We start from the raw sequence: 16,772 nt of genomic DNA, 5'->3' as shown, positions 1-16,772 counted from the left end.
TTGGGTGGCCCCAACGTTTCCCGACCGATGCTGGTCGCTTTCTCAAGTGATTCTGTTCTGATTAAGAATCCCTTCAGAAAGCCACCAGCATCGGTCGGGAAAAGTTGGGGCCACCCAAGAATTGACACGGCGGCATAGCCCAAAAGATTTTATTCAACTACAGAGTTCTCTGATAAAGCGATACTTTTCCGCCGGGAGAAGCTTGGATCACAAGGCATAATTAAGCAGACATGAAGACTGTCAACGCCATGTCAGAAGACGTCCTGGATCAAGCCAAGTGGAGAAGAGTTAGCAGAACAGCGGACCGTGCAATAGTGCGAGAGAAACGCTAGGATGAAGAAGAGTTTTGGATCACTCGCTGCTCGTATTCCGATGCCTTGGTCGCCCGACACGTGGCCGAACTTTCCGACCATTTCTGCAATCGTCCCGAACTGAGTAAATATTAATGTTCGGTAAACAATTGCAACCTTAGATGTCTCTTGAGTGGTGGGATCACCAGATTTCTTGCCGGAAAGGGAGTAGCGAGGATCCCCCTGGCGGCGGCTAGGCGGTTGGCAGAGTGAGCGTAAACGGGGATTGTGGTCATATCTCCAAAAGTACAGCCTATTTCGAAGCATGAAAGTAACGTACAGAAATTCATGTGTCCCGAAAAAAATATAAGTGATTAGAAATAAACTTGTATACTTGGTTAAAAAGCGTAGTGTAAAGTCGCTATTTTGGAGACGATAGTACAGGTATTACAATCCCAAGTAATCTGGATAAGAGAGTTGACAGCTGGATGGCTGTTTAAATATACGAATCATTCTGTTTTCTTCGAGGGAACTGGCTTATACAGCGTAAAAACATCGGATCCGAAGGTGTTGGCCATGACAGGCAAGTTCAAAGAGCGTGCGGTGGGTTGAACGCGGCGACACAAACTACAATTTCTCTGATATGAATTTGAATGCTTAAAACTGGAAAGTAAGCAGTGGTGCACACTGGAAGATTTGCGCCTTCACTTCGTGGAAGCATTATAGAAGGAAATAAAAATCAATGGGCACATTTCAGACTGAAAAACACGTATAACGTACAAACAAAACGGTACATTGCGTGACACGATTGATGTTTTATCATATATTTCTACATACTGCCACAGTGAGTAGAAACCATCTCTTTAGCGTTTTCTTGAGCACAAGATCACGTGATTTTTATTTCCCTGTACCTACTCGTATATAAACGAAAGTGTCCTACTTACAGCCGAAGGCGACATGAAGATCCATGAGGCGACGACTCCTCAAGAGCTGTCCGCGAAGACACGGTGCATAGCGACGCCTCCTTCCCTCGCAACTTGATCGACCCAAACACCTCGCGCGCACGCCGACTGACTGACTCGAGGCGCAAGGGACGGAATGCTTCCCCCAGGAGTGATGCAATACTAGCAATGCAGGAGTGATGTGAATTACTTGGCAGTGAGGAGGGAAGTCTGCCTGGGCCTAGTTGAATGCGGCCGCAAAATTCCCCGAAACGAAGTGGCAAACCCAGATCAGCGGAGGTGTCCGTCCCTGCGAGCGAGGAGGGGCCATTTGACTCGAAGGGGCAGGGCAATGCTTTCACAAGGACAGTTCGAGCTCGGCCATGTGCATAGATAATATCCCTCCCACACCACCTGTGTCACCACATAATCTCCGAAAGAACTCCCGGAAGACACAACAACCGACCGAGGGAGTGCCAGAGAACTCGGGTGCGACAACATGCACTTTGCTTCGCAAGTTCTTTCCGTCTTGCGCATCAGCAAGAGACCATTTCTGATTTCTCCGTCGCCCCGTTGCAAATGCGTCCTCCGTATGAAAGCGAAAAAGGCGGGAATAGTGGCCCTGTGTTTAGCTTTCTTCCCGAAATAGAAATTGACTAGAATCCAGTAGCACTTGTGGATTATTCAGAATCTACCCATATATTTTGCCCGTAATTTTCATAATAATGAAAATGTATTATACCCTCATGCATTATTATAACATTGGTGAAATGTTTTGATTATTGCATATGTATATGGAGTTAATTAATACATAATTTAATGGGATAACTACCCTCGCGATACTAATTGTGCTTGGACGACAGTTACGGAAAGAAACTAGACAATGAAGACATTACTAAAGCAACGCTCAAAACAGAGTAACCTCTACGGAAATGGTATTCTTAAGATGTATGAACTTAAAGATTGCACAAATTAAATTATTAAAAATTACACCCAAGAATAAGAACTCACCAGCTTACCTCGCTAGACGTCTTCCTTCTCATATCAGCAAAGACAGCAACAGAGGTTGTCAGCTCGGTATTGGCAGGTACTCATCTAAGAAGCTTTTTTAAATATTCCCGTTGACGATGAATGAAGTACCTTTTGGTATATTTTATCCTTTTTCATGCATGGATCAATCCTTCAGGGCATGAACAAATGGAATTAAATTGAAACATTACGTATGACAAAGCCAGTGCGTTCGGTTTGTTGTAGGGACGGGTGGAATGCAATGATTCTTTTCGAAACTTTCTCAAATTTGAATTCAGTAACTTTTACGATGGCACATTCATTTCATTTACATAATACCGATCGAGTTCAACAAAAGGTTAAAAAAAAAACGATCACACAAAATATACACTGGGAAACAGGCAATCATCTTGAATTACCATTTTTAAGCAGCAACAAACACCACGAATGACTGGTCTAGGAAGTTCATAAGATACAATGATTCAAAACTTTTTCTAATAAGATTGTAACTTTTTCTTCGGCTAACGATAGATATGAAATCAAGTGTGCTCGAACTTCTAGCGACTGGAGAGTTGAAATTTAGAAAGAGCACAAGGGATTCTTCTTTGTTAGCCATAATGCCGCATCTACATTCCTAAACAACAATAATAATTTAAAATACGCACTAAACGGTGTATCTTCGGCAGGCACGAGTGTGGACGAAGCGTGCACGGAGGCAGATGGGATGCAAAATGGTAGGTTAGGTGGCTAGAAGCGAGAACAAAAGAAATAAAAGAATACTTGTAGATTTTTGAGCTTTTTTAATCTCCATGAAAGAGCGCGTCACAACATTAAGCAGTAATGTGTGTGTGTTTTATATTTTAAATATGTGTAAGTCAAGTGTTGGATGTTGGTTCTTTACAAAGGTAAGTGACAACAAATTGCAGGTATGGGGAGTCGAGGGGGAGAATAATCACCCCACACCCCTCCGCCGATGCACTCCCAGATGAAAGGGGGTTGAGGGAGGGGAGACACGTGACACATCATCACTCGGGGGGGGGGGGGGGGGAGAGGGAGGGGGTTCACGCGCAAGAGGGATGGCTGAAATTAAAAGTCGATCTCAGAGTCCTATGCATATAGTACATATCACATACATTATTTATACGTAGTTTCATAACTATTGAAGAGGGATAAAACTTCAAAATGTGTCACACACCTCGCACTACCTTATTCACGCACGCAAATGTACACAACGTCGATCGCACTGAATCTGACCACACACGCACTTAAGCACACTTCAATTGTCAGAAATCTCAGAGAGCGGAGGACTTGAGTCCCGTGGTGTCCTTTCAACACGTCCTCGCAAGTCGTCTCACCACTTGCTATGTGCGGAGACGCAATTGAGGGAAGGGAAATGATATTAATGAATGACAAAATTGAATTCCAGAAAATAAAGGAATTCCACTTCCTCGAATTGGAAAGGTGGTACACGAAAACAATACACAGAGCAGCAGAGACCTCTCGCGGGTGGAGAGCGAACCAACCGCCACGGCCGATGGCTTCCTCTGGTGACGATGGTAAAGGCATTGGGGTCAGAAGAGCACCCGTTGGACAGTCCGTTGCACTGGGGGTTGCGAGGTAGGGTTTCACTTTTCCCAGTTGAGTGTGGGCGAGCCTTAATTCCCCTCTCCTCTCTGTTTCTTCCGATGGGAATTTGGAAAGAGAGCGGTCATAAGAGTGTCCGTCAGGTCGTCCGTCGCACTGAGACCAGTAGAGGGAGTTGATGAGAGCCCCACCCGCTTCCTACTCAAAGTAATCTACATCCCCCACCACTCATCATGGAAAATAAACAAAACGACAACGATGCCGGCGAATAGGAAACTTCCAGTTCTGTCAACCTCAAAAGAATCTCCACTCTTCATAGATTTATATATATATGTATAGATTTTATGTTCTCAGTATCGTACAATGCACGGCCCCGGATGGAGTACCGTGTAATTCGGTAAGTGCTTCAAATATATATATATATTTATATACTTCATATACATTCTCATATATACAGATATACGTATTTATTCATTTTTTTCATCCGTTTTCTTTTTTCTGGAAATCACAACCGAATCTCAGACACATTCAAACCGCTTCGGGGGCGGGGGAGGTTGGTTCGATCCCCGGGCACAAAACTTGGGGCCGGTCGCCCCGGGCGAGACCTTCCGTGGGATCGGTCGAGGTCTCGGCGGGGGCAAGCAGGTCAGAGAGCACACAAGATGTTGGCCGCGGCAGCAGTCAACGAGTCAAACATGCACACGAACAGACACACTCGATCCAACGAATCAATGCCTCCAAACTTATGTACAGAGGGATAAAAATATCAACACTGGAAAGTGTAAAAAAATGCGAGAGTAGTAGTCCCATTGTTTACTTCTCCGGACGCGGTTCCGAGGGCTGAGGTTTGGGGGTGGGTGGGGGTGGGTGGGGGTGGGTTGGTGGGTGGTATTCATTCCTTATTGAGAGCGGTCAGCGCGCTCTTTGCAACGGGTGAACCAAACACGGATGTCACAGCCTTGGAGAATTCTCCACTCGGCCTCTTCAATGCGTTGTCGCACGCCGCGTATGAAAATGCGTTCACAAAAGTCACCACTCGCGTCGCTGACGGGGAGAGCGATCCAAATTTCACGGAGGAAAAAAGCTGAAATCACGGCTGTTTATCGAAATTTATATTCTAAATGATATGCTCCATCAAATTCATAACTTTTCGATGTTAGTCCTCCCGAATGAATCTGTATTATTTTGTGAGAATTGAGGGGAAATGGATCGCCCTTCACTCGTCGCCACGCTGAGGATAAATCTTGAAACCTCGAAATAAAATGCGCTCGAAGTGGCGACAAAAATCAAGGGACCGACTGGTGCTTCCTCAGCGTGGCCTCCTTGGAAACAAGCCTCTGAGTAAATACAAATCGACGAGACCGCTGTTTTTATCGATATATGCGCATGCGACAGATATAGGAAAACGCAATAGATCAGATGATCGTTTATTGGTCTCTGATTGACAGACTCAGACGGTAGCGTTTGACCACGTTACTTTATTTCGATTTGAAATTTTATTTTCCATCAGATTTCCAATCGAAATTGATGAAAGAAACTAATCAAGATCTTCATGACATCTATGCATGCACGTACTTGATTCACTTATTTCAATTCCGTCCTAATACCAATTTGAGGGTTTCCTCATCGGCCTTAGCTGTAGATTATTTTGCAGCCACCTTGAGGGCTCTTCATAACATTTACCCTGATATTAAGCCTCCAATGACGCAAGAAAATCCCAATCGATGATGTTGACGAGGGCGATATCGCATTAAAAACTCTCAAACTTTACGTTTTGGGAAAGATCAATGCTGCTTAGCAGGTGTAGAGTATCTCATCCATCAGGTAAACATCCTACCTTGATGTTTACCTGATGGATTTATCATCAAATTCCCTTCTCAAGATGAAATTCGCTTTTTAAAAATCACTTTGATTTTCTCGGATCCAGAGCCCCAATTGAATGGTCAAGCTTTCAATCAGCTAGGTACACTTATATGATGTTTATCTTTACTTCATCCGGGATAAGTTGATTTCCGTTCATCGTGAATGGTAGAAATATTGAATAATAAGACTCCTAGGCACATCATTTTGCCTCATGTAAGAGCTCTATCTTTAAGCTGCTACCGCTTGGATGCGACATAATCTATTTTTCACGTTACACTAATTTTCTCTCGTGACCCTAAGTACCGTACTTGTTTTAAGCAGCACTTAGCGAATCGTCTGCTTTTCTGCCAAAATCTGAATAACCGAATCCGCACCAATATAATCATATCTACTCAGCCCTCGCAAAGCATTCTTTCTCGTCGAAATTGCACATCTACCCCCTCCTACCCCCCAACACATCTTTCCTCCACTGGACTCTTCGCTCTCCGTGGAAACGCGCGTTACAGCGCAGAGATGGCCACCCACTCCTCCATTGTGATGCAACAATGTCTCTCTCGTTCGCGCGCTGACCAGCCCTAAGGAATGGGGATGTGGTTGGGGAGGAGAGGAAGGTGCTGTGGTGTCTGGTGGTGCTGTGGCGGTGCCGTTTATCGCGAAGGAGGAGGCGGGGATCATCACCACACGAGGCCCTCGTTCAGCTGCTGCTCCGCGAACACTCCGCCCCCTCCAGGACCACCGCCCCCGCCAGGGCCTCCGCCGCCGCTACCAGCCCCGGAACCTGTAAAGACAAGGAGGAATGTCTATTAATTGCCTGAAGTACCATTAAAAGTTTTATCACGGAGCAAGATTAAAAGAGTACTTATTTACGCATGCAACTCGAAGTTCATTGACAACAACAATTGAAGATATCGCTGCCAACCAATACAAAAAAAACAAACTTGGCCATTAGTTCATACTAGATAAGAGTAAGAATTGAAATAGGACCCCACGCATGATGAGAGCAAACATAGGATAGGAGCTAGGATGCTAATGGCTCTGAAGAACATAACACTTGTCCTTGCATAAATCCATTGATACTCCCTGCTAGCATTTCGCGAGGTTGTCTGCGAAGTCAAGTGTCCTGTGATTCAATCATTTTGTCATATAATGTAACACCACGGATGTGGATGCCTTGATGAGGCAAAATATTGATCCCAATGCGACATTACTTTCTATTTATGGATGACAATGACCACAATCTAGGAATGTTGCATCTCCAAATGAATCGTTCAATGAGTCATTCATCGCTCGAGCCCACTTAACAATGACACGATGAATATGTATCGTTCCCTCGGAAGTGAACCGTATCTCGCGGTCAGCTATTGAACTTCCAAACAATGCTCATTTACAAATACTGCATCAATCGAGTCGAGAAGAAGATATGGTAAAAAACCCGAACCAAGCCATGTGTGACAAAGGACTTCCTTAAAGTTGATTCCACGGAAGGAAATCAACTTTAAGAACAGTCCAATGGCAGCAAATACTTATAGCATCAATCGAGTCGAGAATAAGATGTGGTAAATATTATTTGTATATGTATAAGGGATGGTTGAGATGAATCGTAGAGCGATGGGGCGGGGCCACCCGCTCTTGGGAGGAACAAAAGAATAACGATGAGGCGCAGAGGGTGTACACGCACCCACACGCACTTGCATTCGCACGCACACTCTCTCGAAGAAGAAGAAGGGACGTGGTCGCAGCCACGATTCCCCACCCTCGTCCCCCCCCCCCTCTCCCACCCTGCGCGACGACCCCTTTCCTTCCCCACCCTCTCCACGGTGTCACGTGACTCGACGCCATTGGCCGGGAGCCGAGACTATGGCGAGCGGTGATTGGGACAAGCAGAAGGCGGGCGGACGGCGCGAGAGAGGGGGTGTGGGAGGGGGGGGGATAAACGTATGCAAAGGGGGAGGAAGAGGGTGGGGGAGTAGAGGGGTTGGATAGACTATACTTATGTTATATTTAGGAGGGGGTAATGATGGTAAATACGAAGATGAGAGAAAACATACTCTCACACCTCGATTTATGAGGCAAAACACTAGGTGACATCCTATATAATTAGCGCATGCAGCACTCACGCAAATTAGGAAGACTTCAACACTTGGTGACTACGTGTCGCAGGAAAGTGGCCAATGATCGCCTCACACCGAAGCATTTTATATTTGACTCACAATTTTTATGCAATATTTATTTATCTCTCTTCTATTAGACTTTTTTTCACTTAATATGAGATACAGGAAAATGCTCACAAGTGCTTACAGTGTGTCATCTGAAAATTTAAAGCAGAGATGGTTAGTGTTGCAATAGTAAAACGCATAACACCATAAATACCGGCTGAGTGGAAGTGATGCGTCATCTTAAAGTTTTGGTTAGAATTCTCTTTTGCCTGGTCCACTCTTTTATTAATTTTACATTTGCCCACTCAGTCTATCCATGCGATATTTATCATTCTTTTATCGCAGCTCATATCGAACGCTTCCATGCTAGACTTCTCTGCCGCTGTCATCAATCATTGGTCACTTTCAGAGAAAAACTCACTCCATATTAATTTATAGTATACCTACAGTAACCGAAAAAAAGACGGATTATAACTTTTTTCACAAAATCTGGAAATTTCCAGGAAAAATGTTGACATAAGTAATATGTGAATTGGAAAAAGTACCTAAAGCACGCGTATTAGTAAAACGGGTTGCTAACCTTTGGCGGTTGGGTATTTGTCTTTACTGCGAGGAACAGTAACCTGGGAGATGTGATCACAAGGGGGACAACACTGCCTCCCTTACTTCCATTTAGACTACGGTTCATGCGAGGACAAATGAGCACACACCAATGACACTCTTAAGGGAGAATGCAATAACGTCCAACTTTTCTATCTTGTCGAACGCCTCGTTTTGTGCACCAATTCAACACTGTTTTAAATATCTATGCATTCGTATTATTTAAGACGGAATTGTAGACAACTTTGACCAGAAAAAAATAATAAGCTCCTTCGCTACCTGTAGTACATATTAGTATAAGTATAGTATAGTATAGTTTTAATATTCCTACGACAGAGTTTGATAAATTATCACACATGTTTTAAAACGGCTTTATTTAAGTTACGCTCTTAAAAATTAATGCATAAATGTAATATTGCATTTCAGAGAAAAAAATAATAACCAGAAAAATGGCAATTAAAAATCATTCAATCAAAATTAGTCATATAATGACACGCTAACATATTGGATAAAAACATATAAAACGCAACATCAGCCATCATTAGCATATAGCTGATAGCTATGAAAATTAATATATTATTAATGAAAATTATACCAACCAAATATTAGCAACCCAAATAGCGTTGCATAAGAAAATTTTACAGCATCCGCGATAGGATATACGCAGAAAGAGGCAGGGAGACTAATAGCAAACAGATGACAATCGAAATTTGGATGAATTTTATGAATTGGTTTGCATCTCTGAGGCAGAGAGACACTTAAACGAGACACCTAAACAGTCACGCACTCAAGTGCAAGTGGCCCTAGAGAGGAGTGGGAGAGGGTGGGGGGAGGTGTGTGCGGTGCACGCAATAATTGCGGTGACTCCCATTTACTCATGTCATGTCCCTCGATGAGCAGGGGGGGTTTGGGGGAGGGGGTAGGTGAAGGGGGGTGAGAAATCAATAGTGCTGCTGATGCTCAACAACACCCTCTTTAAAGTTTGACACGCGGCTGCGAGCACTCGATAGTATGATCACTATTTATTCAAAGGACGTTAAAATGTCAAGGGGGGCCCTCTCCCGTAAAGAGGTGATTCCCTCCGTAAATGAATAGTGACACACCGTAATAGGAATTCTAAATATTTCATTCATCATTGGCATCTCTCGTTGGCATCGAATAATAGCTAGGAACTCAAATCAAAGTGTCACTTAAGATTAACCCCCGAAAGATATTTTCCTCATGTTTGGTCATCCTGTTAATATGGGCTCTCCCTGCACCCTCTTTGCGACAAGCGGCTTTGTTCGCATTCTCGCGCACGGAAAACATGTTTTAGAACGATCTTAAAATGTATTATATTTTTAGGTCTGACAGAAACGATAAGTTAAGGGAGATATTTTGCCGAAAAAATAAGCAAAAGAATTCGCTTAAATAGTAATATGTAGGGAAATACTACTGACAGATTCCACTCCATGTACCCTAGTTAAATCTCAAGATGAAATCTTCAATTATAGGCAAGTACAGATAAAGTCAGGAAAGATACAAAAAACGAGTATTGGAGCAGGGATGAAGATTCCTCTACCAGTTGGCACCAGTTTTTTTGCGTTCCTTTTGCGAAAAGGCAAAAAAATCGGATGTTCTCTTGCTACATGCTGCATTTTTATTTCTTTTCTTCGTTTTTTCCATTTATATTTTTTTATTTTTTTGTTTATTTCTCTTTCTAATTTTTCATTTCATAAAATATATATAATTTCAAAATTTCATGTTTTTTTCACTTTATGTGCATTTTACCACTTTATCCTCGACGATTTCAATCATTTTCTTCAAACAGTGGTAGTTTGACTACTGAAAGAGCCACGCTGTATGATGGAACGTAAATAAAAGTAAGTAGACTCGAAAGAAAATTATGGGGAAGAATTCTGCGATTTACCGACAAAGAATTTCATTTGTCGAGCAATGCGGTAGTAGTTACTTTCTTTGGGGGGTAGGGAGCGCACCACCTCAGCCAATGCACCACTTCTTACGGAGAGGTCGCATAGGAGGAAGCACAAAGGATGCAGCACACAAGATGGCGCCGTGGACGGGTGGAGGGGGAGGGAGGCGGAGGAGCGCGCGCTCACGATGTGTGTGGGTGCCGGGAAGACGAAGGAGGGTGCGCGTGTGTGTCTGTCTGTGAGAGAATGGGGGGGCGTTGTCAGCCCTCCGTGGAATTGGATATGTGGGGAGGGGAGGAGATGGAGGGGGCGGAAGACGGATGCCCAGAAGGGGATGGATGGAGTGTGTGAGACTCGGCGATCAACCCCAACATACTCCGAGAAGAGCGAAGGCAGTTGTGTGTGATACATGTCACGAAAGCAACGAGAAGGGAGAGACGCCGATACGACGAGAAATAAATGTGTCTGGCTACGCTTTCCGAACTGATACAACAACAGAGAAGGTTACAAAATAATTTTATTTTAATTATTAAAACACCACAGAATCGAAACAAAAAAATCCCGATGATAAGAGAGGAAGAATTATAGATTTCTAAATCTGCTTTTACAAACATATTCAAGAACGAATATTTTTACAAGATTATCACAGAAGGAAAGAATTGAATCAAAAACTATTAATCATGAAAGAGTAAAAAGAATAGCAACTTGTTTTGGGTGCTCACTTGAACAGAAGAAGGAGATTAAAGTAAGAAGATGAGTACAAATATCACTTTTTCCAAAAAATCTATAAAAGGACGAAATAACGCAATCGATAGACCAACAAGTTATTCGCCAGTTAGATAGTAACACTGCAAGCAATACGCTAATGTTTGTCCGAAGATTTTTGTACCTTCTTTTACCTATCTGGTAAGTTCCTTTCGGCATATGCTGCATTGGAAATACAGCATTTTCCGATAAATGCGCGTATTGTTACCCAGTTACTTTTTAATAAAATATACTTCTTCCCGCTATTGGGTATAAATACATGTGCACTTTACTTCTCCAACTGACATTTTATCATCAAATGCGAAGATGATCAGTGGGATGGAATTGGCACCAAGAACGATGCCGAGAGACGCGGACGTATACATTTGATTCATCGAATATTTTCGAGACGGAGATGTTAACGAAAACGAGCATAAACACACGGTATTTCAGACATAAAATACAGGCTGTGTGATCATGGGGCCTTGTCCAGTCCTTGCAAGTCTAGATACTCGATTGTGAATTGCTATATTTAGGCAACGATTGGGTTTTGAGGAGAAACACCGGAAATAATTTCATTTCTTCGCTTTTTTCAATATCGTCCGAAATTCATCCTTGTATTTTTTTAAACTTTGTCCGGCTTTGTATAAAAAATATATGGTTTTTTATGATCAGAAGATGGAAGCTCCATGTTGAAAGCTATTTGCCTAATATCACCCTCAAGTAAGTGTTGTTAAGGTAAAAAGTGCAATGATGGAATGGAATGTATAAATATTTTCTGAAAACCACTGTGCTATTTTAGTCGTCATAGATGGTGGCGAGCATATTGTGAGCCGTAAGTGATAGAGGACAGTGCCGTGAGGGCCCGCATCTTGTGCTATCGGCTTTTAAAGGGAATCGAGGGAGAAGATGGGAGGGGGTGGGGTTGGGAGCCTCTCCCTCCCCTCCTCCTCCCCCGCCCCTCTCATCTCCAGAGGAACGCAAATGGAAATGCCTCCGGGGAGAAGTGGGCGAGCGAAGAGGGTGGAGGGAGGGAGGGGTGGAGAGAAAGGAGAGAGGGAGTCTGGGTGGGAGGCAGTTGCAATACGCGGGCGTTAGTTCTAGTTTTTGCTCCTGCAATATTATTCCCGGAACCTAAAATGCTGATAAGTAGGCACCACACACACAAACTTCCTTGAGGAGTCGCAAAGGAATGCCGGAAGCTCTGATACTAGCAAAACATCTCCTGATAAAAATATTTCACATATGTCAAGGGTACTTAAAAGAGTTACGTTTGGCTTTCTCCGCGACAGTAATTAAAAATGGGAAACTATTCTTCCTAACACAAGAGACTTCTTCAGATCTAACTAAGACACTGGCCCTGACTTTTTCTCCGGCACAGCTGAGGATTTGTTGTTTATTTTTAATCATTGACGGGAAAAATCCAAAAGCAACTCTGTACCATATGCACTTCACCCGCGATAATTTCAATCCTCTGACATCTAAAGGGATCGGGCGTACAGTGTGTTAGTCTGGATTGGAACACAACGGTCCCGGGTGCAAGTACTGACGGTGGAAGAGATTCATCAGAGATTTTACAATTCCCAGTAGAGTGCTTTGCGCACGGCAATCCTAGTACAGCAATCCGTCCGTCGGATGGGACGTTATTCGATGGTCCCCTAGGCGCCTTTGGTTAAGAGCTGCTCAGCATCAACCCGGCATGACTATCCACTCATATTTCATCACTTTTCTTCCTTAGTGAACAAATGAGTTCAGCTGTCCGTTGCCGGCTCCAAATAAACACCAGCAAATATCTAAATGTGAGATGCTGGCGAGTCAACAGTAGTCATTATCTAAGCAAACATGTAAAGCAATGCAGTAAGATCATGAAATTATTTATATGAAGTATGCTTTCGGATTATGAGTTGATTTTATGATGCCAAATGGTCACGTAGCTCCTTGTCAAAAAAGCCTTTGTGTACTAGAACAAAAATTAATCGCACAGCGAAAACTTGCGAGAAAAAATATTCACCTAAAGTTAAGGATAAGAGCGAAAGGCGCAGATTAGTTCCACCATGACAAGCCGATATCCTATCCAAGACAACTGCAAACCACGCAATCGCAAAATCCACGCGGATGTCATCGATAAATCGGAGACGGACAAATCAAATAAAGAATTGACTGTGTTCAGTTACAGTCACTTATTATTTTTGGCATAGGTAAGGGCAGAACTCGCCCTAGACTAAACCACACTGCATCGTTGAGATAATGTCATATTAGCATTCTTTTCTCAATATCGGCTGAATGTCCAACAACAGAGGCGTTTAGAATCAGTTTTTCCACTCCGATCCGTGTCACCCGCGGGAGGCGAGAGTATGAGAATACTGTTTACAGAATACCTGCAAGCAAATTTCCTGACGTCTCGCTAAACCGTTCCTTACAAATTGTATCTTCGTTAGCACCTGAATTTTTCTACTCTCCTTCCTCTGATTGCATAGAATTTTTTTCTTGCCTCGGGAAAAAAGGACCAACTCTATATATTATTCAACTTCGCCGGTGAAATATGCACCCATTGTTGCTCTGACTATTTCGGTAGTCTGCTATTTTTAGTGGCTATTTTTCGGGTCAAACTTTCTGTGAGAGGAATATGGGCGTGGAGTAGTAGAATTTTCTCATACAGTTCTATTGGAAATAAGGTAAGAGTCAAGTATAAACTGTCGATAAGGAATAAACAACGCTCATGCGATGCCATCAGGGCCTAAATTTTCCTAAAACAACCAGTATAATGGTTTCATATTGAATCAAGGTGGATATTTTCAAAGGTAAACTTTCCGCATCTTTCCGTCTCAAAGCCATTACGCTCAATCGCAATAGCATTTCCGATCCTTTGATTCGCGCCCCATGACATAAATTTTTCCCCTTACGCCATTTGACGAAATTCCCAAGCGAATTTCAAATACCTTTCACATTTCAATAATTCCCTGACCTGTAACAGCTTTGTGCAGCAGTATGAATCGTAGCTCCAAGAACACACTTGAGATACAATAAAACTCGCTTATAACGATCACGCATATAACGAAATCGCGCCAATAACGAGATGATTTTCCGGTCCCTGGTGCATTCCTGTGCTCGCCATTGTTAATCTCCACGCATGTAACGAGTTCGGATGATACGAAATCCTCGCTATTACGAACTATTCTTTGGTCCCTTGGGGAAATATTCTCCTTTTAATACAGAAATTACGGCCATCTTGGCCACTTAACCGTTCCTTACCTCTCATCAGTTGCTCTCATGTGTGTCCATCACCACATACTTAGTTGTTGTGATCTTAAAGATCTAAGTAGAATTCTAAGATATAGCATTATAAGTGTATTAAAGTTGTATTATAAGATACACTGTTGATCTTAAAATCCTTCTCTTTACAGCCATTTGATAGGAAGGGCGGGACGATGGTTAATTTTTAATAATCTGTTGCTTAGATAAAGACGATTTATGGAATATTAGTCAGCAACCTTCTGATTTATAGGCCAAAACCCTTTATAATGGATAAAACGAAATCCCGTTCATAACGAAAACTAACGATGGTCCCCTGAAATTCGTTATACGCGAGTATTACTGTAGTATTCATGATGGGGGGGGGGAGAAGATGTTGTGGGGTGGAGAGAGATGGCGCTGGCAGCATCAACATGTCTCTCAGGTGGAGCGGAAACAAAGTGAAATGTCACCGGGGCGGACGGACACACGAGATGATGAGATAAAAAAAAGAAGCAAGGAGGAGGAAGAGAGGAGGCGCCGTGTGTGGGGAGCAGGAAGTGGGGCGGGGAAATGATGAGAAATTCCAGAGCGGGGAGGGGTGGTGGTGGAGGCGTGACGGTGGTAGATGGGCCAGAAGGGAGAAGACGAAATTAAAAGGGAAGGGGGGAAGCAAATGAAGAAACTGGAGATTGACGCGCTCGCAAGAGAGAGAGAGAGAGAGAGAGAGGGCCCTCATTCCCTCTCCCAACTTTTTCAAGCCCGCAGCGGCATTTGGACGGCATCTCTCCTCCCTTGAACTTACACTCTCTCCTTTGTTTTTTTACTTTATATATCTACGACAATTTCAAACTCGCTTGTGATTGGTTTTCCTCTTCTTGTCCTTGATTAATGCGACACGGGGATCTCTTTCTCTCTCATTCTGTCTGTGTGGGGTGTCTTTTCCAGCCTTTCACCTCTCGTCCCAACGGAGACACACAAGAGGCGAGACAGACGGACGGGTCAGGCGAAGGCATTGTGCACCGCGAGAGCTCAGAGGGAAGCAATCGAGAGATGGATAGGGAATAGGGGACGATAGGGTATGATAGCAACCCTGCCTCTTACAACAGTGCACCGGCTTCAAGCAAAATACAACTATAAAGGAAAAGAAATTTAATAACAAAAGGAAAGTGTGCACTGAGCTGCAAATTGACATTTTATCCAAAATTTAGGTATTCCTCTAAAATAACATCACGATCCTCTCATCAACTCTATCTTATTCATAAGTGCCAACACGATTGATTTCATCCATAACTTTTAAGGGAGGATAGAATCTAATTTGGATAATAAACTAATAAAATTATTTTTCCCTTAATCAGAGTAGAATTTAAAACCTGCAGCTCCCTGCAACCCCCAACGAATCATACTTCTCTTTCATTAAGTTAGGGATACTCAACAGTATATCATTCCTTTTTTCCACCATAAGCCGCAAATAACTTTTGCCTTGGCTATCCTCGATATTAAAAAAACCTAGCCACAACCAAATAAACTAAAATTACGCAGATCTGGCACAAATGAGAGAATTAGGGCCCGAATACCGGTAAATTGCGTACCCTCCCGTGGTGTTGTTACGAGTATTTGGAAACAATGACGGAGGAGAATAAGTCTAGGGTGTGATAATTTTAGGCTAGTGAATTTAAGAAATAAATTAAACGAAGATTGCCTCATTAAATTTCCTCTTTTTATAAATGCCTTCTTTGACAACTCGGATAACTTTAACCATTAATTTCTAGGCATTTTTGCGAAAATATACCTACCCATAAATTTCAGGAAAAGTTATTTTCCCACATTCAAAGTAGGACTTAAAACATATTGCACGGATCTCCCAACGGATCATATTTCCTTCCTTAGTGAATTGATGGATACTAATTAGCTGGATTCCACGAGAGAGGGAATCGTTAACGGGGTGAATCCGTGGTGCGCTATTTCGGCCGCACGGGCGCGCGCCCCATGCTCCAAGTGAACACGTATTCTCACACGTAGTCTAGGACCGAGAGGCGCTCTGCTCAACCTACCATCAGCGGAGGAGGAGAGGAGATAGCGATTTAGACACCATCCTCGTGTACCACGTCGAGCACTTCTTAGTGACTCTTCGGTTGTACTTTTGAACTATTGAAATTTAGAAGCGCCACCTCTTGGGTTGGTGGGCAAATAGTATCCATCACTTTCAAGGAATAATACTCTTAGTGAGGTGTACAATTTTCTTTCTTTTACACCACGTTCTTGAAAAAAATAACTCTGCCACGCGAGTAGGTGTATGAAATTAATGTACGAAATTCTGGAAAATTCCGAGCCTCCCTTTGAATTACAGGTTTGGTGTGTTTCTCGTTTAGTGAAATTGGGTGAGTATGCTTGTCAGTCTTTCTTTTGCTCGTAGAGCAGAGTGTCTGGAAACGCCAAAAC

The 16,772-nt window shown here is 43.0% G+C and overlaps 2 protein-coding genes across 2 annotated transcripts in view; both read right to left on the bottom strand.

Moving 5' to 3' along the window:
- LOC124155292 overlaps nucleotides 1-2,274 on the bottom strand; it is a 73,933-nt gene extending 71,659 nt beyond the window's left edge. The window contains exons 1-2 of the mRNA XM_046529010.1: nucleotides 2,243-2,274; nucleotides 1,235-1,414 (exon numbers count right to left, since the gene is read on the bottom strand). Coding sequence (XP_046384966.1) covers nucleotides 1,235-1,414; nucleotides 2,243-2,274 — 212 coding nt within the window. The remainder of the gene's footprint in view (nucleotides 1-1,234; nucleotides 1,415-2,242) is intronic.
- Nucleotides 2,275-5,275: 3,001 nt separating this feature from the next.
- The window catches only part of LOC124155291 (LIM/homeobox protein Lhx1-like), a 192,202-nt gene continuing 180,705 nt past the window's right edge, over nucleotides 5,276-16,772 (bottom strand). Inside the window, exon 7 of the mRNA XM_046529009.1 lies at nucleotides 5,276-6,464. Within this exon, the coding sequence (XP_046384965.1) occupies nucleotides 6,361-6,464 (104 nt within the window). The 3' untranslated portion in view covers nucleotides 5,276-6,360. The remainder of the gene's footprint in view (nucleotides 6,465-16,772) is intronic.

Source organism: Ischnura elegans, chromosome 3 (assembly GCF_921293095.1).
Source record: "Ischnura elegans chromosome 3, ioIscEleg1.1, whole genome shotgun sequence".
Lineage (NCBI taxonomy): Eukaryota > Metazoa > Arthropoda > Insecta > Odonata > Coenagrionidae > Ischnura > Ischnura elegans.
Note: the sequence above shows the minus strand (reverse complement) of the source record. Positions and strands in the feature narration are given on the sequence as shown.